The 10,052-nt window shown below is 42.1% G+C and overlaps 1 protein-coding gene across 5 annotated transcripts in view; it reads left to right on the forward strand.

Moving 5' to 3' along the window:
• Window positions 1-6,211, forward strand: part of DENND1B (DENN domain containing 1B) — a 269,708-nt gene extending 263,497 nt beyond the window's left edge. For all 5 annotated transcript variants that reach the window (XM_070384685.1, XM_070384689.1, XM_070384686.1 and 2 more), the window contains one exon: window positions 131-6,211. In XM_070384685.1, the coding sequence (XP_070240786.1) occupies window positions 131-625 (495 nt within the window). In that variant the 3' untranslated portion in view covers window positions 626-6,211. The remainder of the gene's footprint in view (window positions 1-130) is intronic.
• Window positions 6,212-10,052: the final 3,841 nt, after the last annotated feature.

Below are 10,052 nucleotides of genomic sequence, written 5' to 3' on the forward strand. Positions count from 1 at the left end.
CGCGGCTGCGTCTCCTTGGGGCGGGACTTCGAGTTCCAAGCCTGGCAAGAGAAAGATTTCAGATTGGGAAGGAATATTACTGAAGTAACGTGCCTTCCGTTTCTTCTAAATGTGTCGTTTCTCCTCTTAGAACAAATCCAACGCACCCAGCGAGAGCAACCTGGCCCTGCTGTGCAGCGGCTCCGGGGACCAGGCTGGGTGGCACCGGGGCCAGGACGACAGCGCCCTGCTCGGCCGGCAGTTGCCTCCCTCGCCCAGGAAGCGGCTGTCCTCCAGCGCGGGCACCGACCCTCTGTTCATCCTGGAGGAGGAGGCAGGCGAGCGACCCCTCGGCGCAGGGAGCCAGCCCCCGGCGCCAGGGCAGCCGGGCCCCCTTCCGGGCGCTGGAGCGCCCCCTACGGGGAGGAAGGAAACGCTAAGCCCGACTGTGGAAGACCCGCCGGAGCCGGGCCTGGGGCGGCGCCTGTCCACGTGTGTTCCCTGGGAGAAAGAAGGGAAAGAAGCTCCAGAGACCGCAGAGGGGTCTGGGCTGCTTCAGGAGGTGGTGTCCTTGTGTCACATCACGTCTGCTTTCCAACAAGACCTGCACATCTCAGGAGGGAGGGCGAGCGGAAACCAAGCTTAGTCAGTGAACGAAGTGCCTGTTGCAGGCACCCAGCCTTCCACGGAGACATTCAGGAGCCCACCACCCCGTGTCGTAAACAAGGAGTGGTCGGAAAGGTGACTCTTCCTGCTGTCTGAAGTTGTTTTTCATTTGGGACACTTACCTGTCCGCGCTTTCGTCTCATGCTATGTCGATGATCCATTGATTTTTTAAACGTAAAGCTAATTCTCCTCTTGTGCTCTTCAGTCAGGTACGAGTTTGTATGTATGTATGTTGCAAGTATATATTGAACATCCGATTTCCCAGTGTTCGGTGCTTAACGCCACTTATTTAAATTAAGTATGCATCTAACCTGCACACATAACCAGGAGCTACTGTACTAAGCTGGTTGAGCATGACCTGGCCAAGATATCAAAACCTATCAGAACTAGCTTGAAACTGTTGACCCACTAATTGCCTTAATCTTAAGCCTATATTAAGCATACTTAACCTAATTTATGGGATTCCATGTAAATTCTGAAAGATAAGTTATGTGTTCTGCAGAGCAATAATGCCTTTTTCAATTCATCAAATCAAGGACAGAATTCATTTTTTCAAAGTTTAAAAGCTCTCTGGTGGACACTGCAGCCATGTTTTCCAAAAAGTATAAAGGTATACACATTTACCTGCCACTGAGTGAGATCCATGAAGTGCTGAATTACAATGAGAAAGTAATGACTGCTGTTTACAAACGACACTTTAAATTTCTTCACAGCCTCTCTGCCTTCGCTAACTAGGAGTCACCCCAGAAAGCCAGATGAAACAAAGTGTCCTAGTTGAAAAATGTTCTTGTCTGTTTTTCCCCTAATAATTCTCTATCAGAATGCTTCATGACATCTCAGACTTACCGCTAAAATGACTGACTTTATATTTTGCAAGTTGTAGATCTGCAGGCCCCACGCGGAGCCAGGGTAGCGTCCCCGCGTCTCTCCGCTCAGCACGTCCGCGGCGTTTAAGGTCCTGTATCCGTGCAGTACGTCTTCACAGTTCCTACGCCGTGCTTCACGCAGATTTCCTTGGTTCTCCCCTCACATCCCGTTTCTGTCCCGGGATCCCGCCCGGGCCCACCTTACCCATGGCTGTCATTCCTCCTCAGGCTCCTCTTGGATGTGACCGTCTCTAGACCCTCCTGGTCTTTGACGACCTGGGTGGTTCCGAGGAGGACAGGGCGGGTCTGCTGTCGGCCGCGCCGCTGCTGGACCTGTCCAGCGTTTTTGCTGTGGTCGCGCTGGGGCCGTGGGTCCCGGGGAGGGGCTCACAACAGAAGAGTGCCGTCTCCGTCACCCCAGCCTGCCCCTGGGGCTTGCGAACGTTGCTGCTGGCCGGGGTCAGCCGGCTGAGGAAGCGCTGGTCGGGCTCCTCCCGGGAAAGCCGCGCCTTCCCTCCGGTCCTCCTGCCATCTCCTGGAGGAGACACCACGCACGGCCTCCCTGGGGTGGGGCTTGTGCTTCCGGTCTGATGCATGGTATCCACACACATTACTTGGAATTCTTCTGCATGGGACGTGGTCTCTCCTCCCTCAAATTCACTGTCACACTGGGAAGTTCTGAGAAGGATTCCTGCATTGATTATTCCTATGAGTCTAGCCAGTCATGAAGCAATCAGGAAAAAAACAAGTGATGTTGTGGTTCCTTGGTTGCTCGCTTGTTCAGTACATGTACTCTGTGCATCCCCAGTCATGATTGTTTTCTTAATTTATCATTTTAGGAAAGGTTTGACAAACCAGTCAAGAACTCCCGTCAAAAACTGTGCTCTAGAATATTTACTGAAATAAGAATTTAATTTTCAGTCAAGATCCTGGAAGAGGCTTTGTTAAAAACATTTCTTAAGATACTTATTCAGATCAGTCTTTAAATAATTTGAGAAAAATGACCAAGGTTTTCTTTTTTAAAGTAGATTCCAATGGATATACTTTGGGAGGACAGTTATTCATTCATGTATATGAAGGAAGACAGATCTTGTTTTCCTTCTAAGGATGAACTCTAAGTATTAAGGGGAAAAGTCTGTGATCCTTTTTTTAACACAAAAGTAAGATTCAAGGTTCTTGTTAAATTTTGCCTTTATATACTCATTACAAAATTCCATTTTATTTAAGTATATAAAAAAGTCCATTTATCAGAAGAGCTATTTTAAATGAGAAGGAAAAACTGTAACTATGGTTGTCAATCTGCTGGGCAGATATTCTTCATAATTTTTGAAAAGAATGTAAAATAGTCCTTGACTACGAATATTGGAATGAGGCGTTTTTTCCTTTAGAATTCTCCATTTGGAGAATGGGATCACTGTGAGTGTAGCCTTGATAGAATCTGGGTTTTAGTCCCACTTACCCAATAAGCTTCAGAGCCTCAGAAATGTGAGTTCTTCTCTTAGTCACCTCCCCGGGTGTTTCACCACGGTGTATGGTGAGGACAGTCACCCACCGACAAATCACATTTGTGTTAAGGTATTTTAAGCTGGACTTGTGCCTTATTTTAACATACAGAATCAGCTCTGATAGTCCACGTTAAAAACAAAAACTCAGCAAGTATTCCTATTTCAAACTGTTAACATTTTGAGTATTCAAAGTCTGCTCTGAGACTAGACTTGCCTGTATCACGGTGGCTGTATGGAGAATGAAGGGACATTAAGGTGAGTTCTGAAATAACTGTTATCTCTTTCCTATGTTCATATTTTCTATTATAACTAGACAATATTTTCTATTATGTGTAAACTCCCCTGCTGTTTGAATTTTTCTCCCCCGAAGGAGCAACACCTGTCCTATGCAGAACTGTACAAACGACTCCGACCTTCGGTCCTGGGGCCTGTCTTTATGCAGCCTCTAGACAGTCACCAGGCTCCCCAAACCCACTCTATCTTTTACCCTAGAGGTACTGCATCCATGGTATTTCAGAGGATAGCAGAGTCCCGTGTGAATTTAGGAACTCTTGGTTCATTAAATGTCGTTAAGTGGTATATTTTAATGGCTACCTACTTTAGCATATTTTAGAAAGGCACCAAAATATAGCATGACTATTTCTCTGATTAAAAATAACTCATTTGTTTAAGAAATGTTTATCAACTCTTGGTACTGTTCATAGGCAAGGTACAGTAACAGTGGACATAAGGAAAGAAAAGAATTGGCCTAGTGCCTGCTGTGCAGGAGCTAGTTAAAAGGAAAAGGAATTGTGAATCTCTGTTAATAATAACAATGATGTTAATATATTTTGCTTAGAAATTATTCAGCCAAGATTCTGTCACGAAAAAAAAAAAAGCCTTTTAAAGCTGCTTAAACTAAAACATGCTCTAAGTACAGAACCACTGTACCATCTTTCTCTGCTGTTACACGACGTGCAAGAACGCTGCTGTCTAGGAGACCTGCTCTTAAAGGACAGACTCAGAGGCTCTGAGAAGCCGTGTGTTCTCGTCCAGCTGGCTGTCCAGCACCCTCTGCTCCCTTGTACCCAGGCAGCGAGGCTTGGTGCTGAACGCGGCCCCTCGGGACCACCCGGGACCAGTCTCCACTCTGTTCAGGATGAACTGAGCATGTGGACGCCTGTCGACGGCAAGGAGTTCTGTTCTCTTTACCCTGATAACAGCATTCTCTGCAAACACTTCCCCTGCACCCCACACACTCGAAAGCTGTCTGTGACAGTGCTGCTGTGGAGTCTGTGCTTGTATCCTAACAGACGAGACCCAGGAATGCTAATGAATTCATTGTTTCTGAAGTAAGGTGAAGAGGAAAAAAAAACTGTGACTGTTGTCATAATTAGTAGATCTTCCTTCTTTTTCTAGAATATCTGGATTTTCAGGAAAAGATTATTTTCATGAAAAAATTTTCTAATGTGAATTCCATTTTGTTTCACATACAAGATCTTGATTCTGGCTGGATAGCTGTAGATCAGAACATAAAGGGTGTAAAATGAACCCCAAACCTAATCCCCCAAAGCAGCTCTTCACATAGGAGATGCTTTTACAAACTGTCAGCACTGGTCCTTCCTCTGTCTAGCCCAGGAATTCGTTAGTATCTGTTTCTTAAATCTTGTTTAAGAGGCAGAGTTCTTTTGAGCAAATCAGTCAATGTTTTGATTTGGTCAAGATAGGGAATTATGTGTATTTAGAAAGAAGCATATTTTATCTTGAAAATAATATAGGATTTTGTGCAATATTTTTTTTCTTGCATAATTTAGTTCATATAAATATGCACATCTGCTTTTCAAGCAGATGCCTTAAGGTCATGTTTTTCAGTATTTGTGTAGAATTGTATGTAGCAATGTTCCAGGTGATTTTAGGGGGAAAAAAAAAACTTTTTACTGTTGGCAGGAAAAATGTTTTTATTTAAAATAATTATGAATATTGCATTATTGTATCATAACTAACTGCCTCAGCAACAATGAATATGCAATAAGAGAATCCTGAACCTTAGATTAGTATTGACAGTAGTGTTACTTTGAAAGAAATGTATATAGTGCAAAACGCTGATTCTTCATTTGTACGTTTCACACATGCTCAGTTCTGTACCATGTAAATTGAGATGGCATTTGTACGGTGATGACGAACCATTATGTCGACTGTAATATTCTTTGTGATGCATCTCTGGTAAGATTTATAAAGGGCATTGCCAATACTTTTTGACTGTCTGTAAATTAAGTTAATTTTTGTATAATGTACAGTTTGTTTAACCTTAGAGCTTCTATAGATTTCTACTTTTTATTATACTTGAATGAGGCAGAAAAGCACTGTGGAAAATCTGTAGCTCTGGATGTGACTTGCAAACATACCAAAAAAACAGAATAAGGTACTGAACTGAACAGCAAACTTAAGCAGACGCTTTCTATCCAGAAAGCTATGTTTTTCAAACCAGACTTAAATGAAGTAATTTCAACTATAGCAGTCTTTTATCATAAAAGATTGCTAAGTCACAAATGATTACCTCTTTGATACGAGAAACCTCTGAGCCTCTTCGTCTCTGTGTTACTCCATGTCTCAGAAGAGAGCCCTGCTGAGGTACGTTGACACCTCTGCCCTTTGCTATATTACATAACTTCCAGGACAAAATTTGACTCTGCATCCTGGGTTCACTGTGTGTGTCGAGTCACCATCCTTCAGATGGTCTAGTTTCCACGTGGTTACTCGGAGAACCACTGAATAATCATATACCAAAAATGAGATTTCTTGAATCTGTTCCAATTTAGTACTTAGAGCAAACAAATGTGAACTGCATGACATCTACATTTTAAAATGCATGAAGCTTTTTACACAAAAGGTACATGTGAGGTTAAAAACTGAACTTTTCCAAAGCTTATTTCTCTTGCTTTAAACGAATAACTGTCTGGAAGGACTGAAACGCTTGAGCCTTGTTTAGATGTGATGACGTACCTGAACACACCTGCCCATCATCGAGACCTCGCATCCTTGAGGCTACAGGATAAATCATCTCTGACACTGACTACTGTCGGGAGGACGCTGTGTGTAAAAGTATTGTTTGGGGGATTTAAAAATGTATGCAAAAGTCAATATTGGATGAACAACACATTACCATGAAGTGCCCAACAATGCAGGTTGAAAATAAAGTTGGTCATAATCAAACCCGCCCGGGGGTGACTCTTCTGTAATGACTGGCCAGCTCTCCCATCAGAGTTCCCAGTGAACTGTCACAAGGACCCCTGGCCCTTCATCTCAGAGCCTTAGGACTGCTGCGGTGTAAACTCAGGTCTAAGCCCTTCTGGCAGGCCTGCTGGGGAGGGAGGCGTCCAGTGTCTCATGTCTGGGCAGCCAACTTCATGAGGCTCATAAATGACAGAAGAGGTACGTCAGTGTCAGTAAGGTCAGCAGAACAGGGCTAGCAGCCAAGCCAGACCAGGACTTACTGACCTTCATGGAAAAGCCGCAGATGGATAGATAAGAGATAGAGGGTTGTCAACAGCGCTCCCCAGCCTGGGAAGGTGTGCTGATTTCCAGGGGCTCTTGGGCCCACCTAGAGCAAAAGTCAAACTTGAATTAAGCATAAAGTTTCCCTTGGGTGCAGAATTTCTGGGAATGATATGCTGAACTTTGCATAGAAGCAAAGGTCTTCCCTTGAGAAGAGAGAGAGTATCCTTCAAATCCTAAGATATAGCTAACTTTGATGGATTTTTAATTTTTAAAACTGTGCCTGCTACCATCACAGAGTTGATCTCAGTACCTTTCTCAGTGTCTTGAGAAAAATGATGCAATTTTAATTTTACAGATGCAGACACAGAAACCTGGCTGGATTTTCCTTGTGTGAAAATGAGAGTGTTCTTTTTGGAGTATTATTTTGCTGTGAGTGAGAATCTCCTTGCCTAGAAGTGACAATGAATTATAGAACACAAAAAACTTTACACATTTATGGAAAATACAGTATTAATAGGGTAAAAATTAAATAGTGTACTATGGAAGGTTTCTGGGTGAATTAAGACCTTCCCCAAGTTCTGCCATTGGTGTGGTCCTGTCACCTGATTTCCCTGAATATTCCTCTATTTAAAATAGACGTCTGTCCTTAGAATGAATGTATAATGTCAAGAAACCTTTGTGTACATTGCAGCTGCCACATACAGTCAGCCCTCTGTATCCATGCGTCCCCACAGGTCCAACCAACCCAGACTGAAAATACTAATTTAAGAAAGTTCCAAAAAGCAAAACTTAAATGTTTCTCCAGACTGAAAATACTAATTCAAGAAAGTTCCAAAAAGCAAAATTTAAATGTTTCTCCCACTGGCAACCATTTACATGGCACTTACACTGAATCAGGTCTTTCAGGAAATCTAGAGACTATTTAAAGTACACGGGGGATGTGCATAGGTTATACGGGACTAACCACATCATTTTACATGAGGGACTTGAGAATCCTTGGATCTGGCAAGAGACAGGGTGATCCTAAGACCAACCCTTGCCGTCAGCCCCTGTGGTCCCAAAGGACAGCTGCAATTTGAGAGAGAGAAAATATGCCTAAGTGTCTGATTTCATTTGAACGGATGGGTGTTTAGAACATAAAACCATAAGCCAGAACTAGAAACATCTTACATTTTATAGAATCCCGTGGCTCTTGAACCTACCTCTTCAGTAGAACCAGCAATGCAGTTTACAAAAGGATGGAAAAAATAAACCTAGATGGTGCTCCTAGGGTTTCTGGAGTAGATGCTGTGATCAGTCCTTTGTAGACAGGAAGAAACTGAGGAACTGAGGAGGCAAGTGGTGCCCTCCGTGTCGCATAGCAACAGGCGGCCTGGCTGGGATGGGAGCCTGACAGGGATCCAGCTTCACGCTGCGAGGCAGGAACACAGGATGGAAATTAAGGTGGCGTGCCTAACACACATTCTCTCCTGTGAATATTAAGGCTTCTTGACAAAGTGCACTGGGGAAGTTTTTGAGTACCCGATACCTTTTTGGAAGATGGTATTATATTAATTAATTGCCCCTCTGCCTCCCCAGCTGGATTAATTCAATCTCCACGCATCTTCGTTGTGTGCACACGTGTTCTCTGTGGCTGCTTTCCCTCCCTTTCTCCCCTTCCTTCCCTTGGTTTTGTTCACACCTCTGTGGGCAATGGATGAGCCCCGCCTGTCTATGCATGGTAACTCAGGGAACACCTGCTGGTGGAGTGATGCTGAGGACAAGGGAAGCCACACCATGGGGTTTTTTTTTTACCGTGGAGCCCGTTACTGACATGCAGGGGTTTTGAGAACACCTAAATGTCCTTGTCGGAATCTCCACATGTTTATCTACTACTTCAACATTTTTGCTCATGTTCAAGAACCAGCCTTCAAGACAAACTTCTTACTCTTTAGTATTCTAACTTTAAAATCAAACCTACTTTAAAAAATGATGACTGTTCCATATTCATGGTGTTTGTTCATAGTAACACCATTTAAACATCACAGCAACAATGTTTTTCAAATTTACAAATTACTTTTTATAATTGCAGTTTCTAATTTGAGGACTCAGACTGAGATATCAAAATACATTGATGGTATTCACTTGGTATTTTATCCAGTTTCCTCCAAAATATAAACTTAAATAATTTTAATTGAGCTGAGTTTTCAGAGATTTGATAAATGTCTGAATTGGATACAACCCATTAGGCAAAAATCTCAATTTGTGAAACAGATGTTAGGAAGAAGTTCTCTGTTTTATATTACAGACTTCCTCCATTAGGGATAAGCTTAATGGAAAACTGTTAGAAAACTATTTGAATTTCTAAGAAAAGGATGATTGATTGACGCTTGAAACTTGTCTTAAAAAAAAAAACTACAGCAAATTAAAATGATTTCTCATCAATAATAACTATATTTAACAGTGTGGTGACCATACACATACAGGAAAAGAACATACTGTATGAAAATGAAGGAACACTATTCTTGGAGGTTGTTGTGGAGGATTAATACTGATTTTTTAACCATATCTGTAAGGTGAATGAAAGGTTCCTGGGCATTTTGATTTCAAGATTATGAAAGGATTTTCAAGTTTCTTTGCTTACACTCATATATGCTTTAGGTAAATCTGTTGAAAATTAAAATACTGATATCAAGGTTGCCAGGAAAAATATCAACAACCTCAGATACACAGATGAAACCACCCTAATGACAGACAATAAAGAGGAACTAAAGAGCCTCTTGGTGAGTGTGAAGGAGGAGAGTGAAAAAACTGGCTTGACACTCAACATTCAAAAAACTAAGATCATGACATCAAGTCCCATCACTTCATGGCAAATAGATGAGGGAAAGTGGAAGCAGTGACAGATAAAGATCAGAGCAAAATAAATGAAAAAGAAATTAAACAATGGCAAAAATCAATAAAAGTAAAAGCTGGTATTTAGAGAAGATAAAATTGATAACACTTTAGTGAGACAAATCAAGAAAAAAAGGGAGAAGACTCAAATCAATAAATTAGAAGTGAAAAAGAACGTAACAGACACACAAAGGATCATAACAGACTACTATGAGCAACTATATGCCAATAAAATGGACAACCTGGAAGAAATGGACCATTTCTTAGAACAGTACAATCCTCCAAAACTGAACCAAGAAGCAGCAGAAAACATGAGTAGGCCTATCACATGTACTGAAATCAAAACTGATTAAAAAATCTTCCAACATGCAAAAGTCCAGGGCCAAATGGCTTCACAGGCAAATTCTATCAAACATTTATAGAAGACCTAACACCTATCCTTCTCAAACAATTTCAAAAACTAGCAGAGGGAAGAAAACTCCCAAATTCATTCTAGGAGGCCACACAAAATTTTAAAAATTATGGACCAATTCACAGATGAACATAGATGCAAAAATCCACAACAAAATACCAGCAAACATTGTGGCAAAAGGGCAGGTGATGAACTCAGGAGAAAGAAACAAGAAGGTGTGTGTCTGAGTCCTGGAACACTCAGAAATGATGGAGAAGTTTTGAGGCTACTGTA

The sequence above is a fragment of the Bos mutus genome, chromosome 16, assembly GCF_027580195.1.
Source record: "Bos mutus isolate GX-2022 chromosome 16, NWIPB_WYAK_1.1, whole genome shotgun sequence".
NCBI lineage: Eukaryota > Metazoa > Chordata > Mammalia > Artiodactyla > Bovidae > Bos > Bos mutus.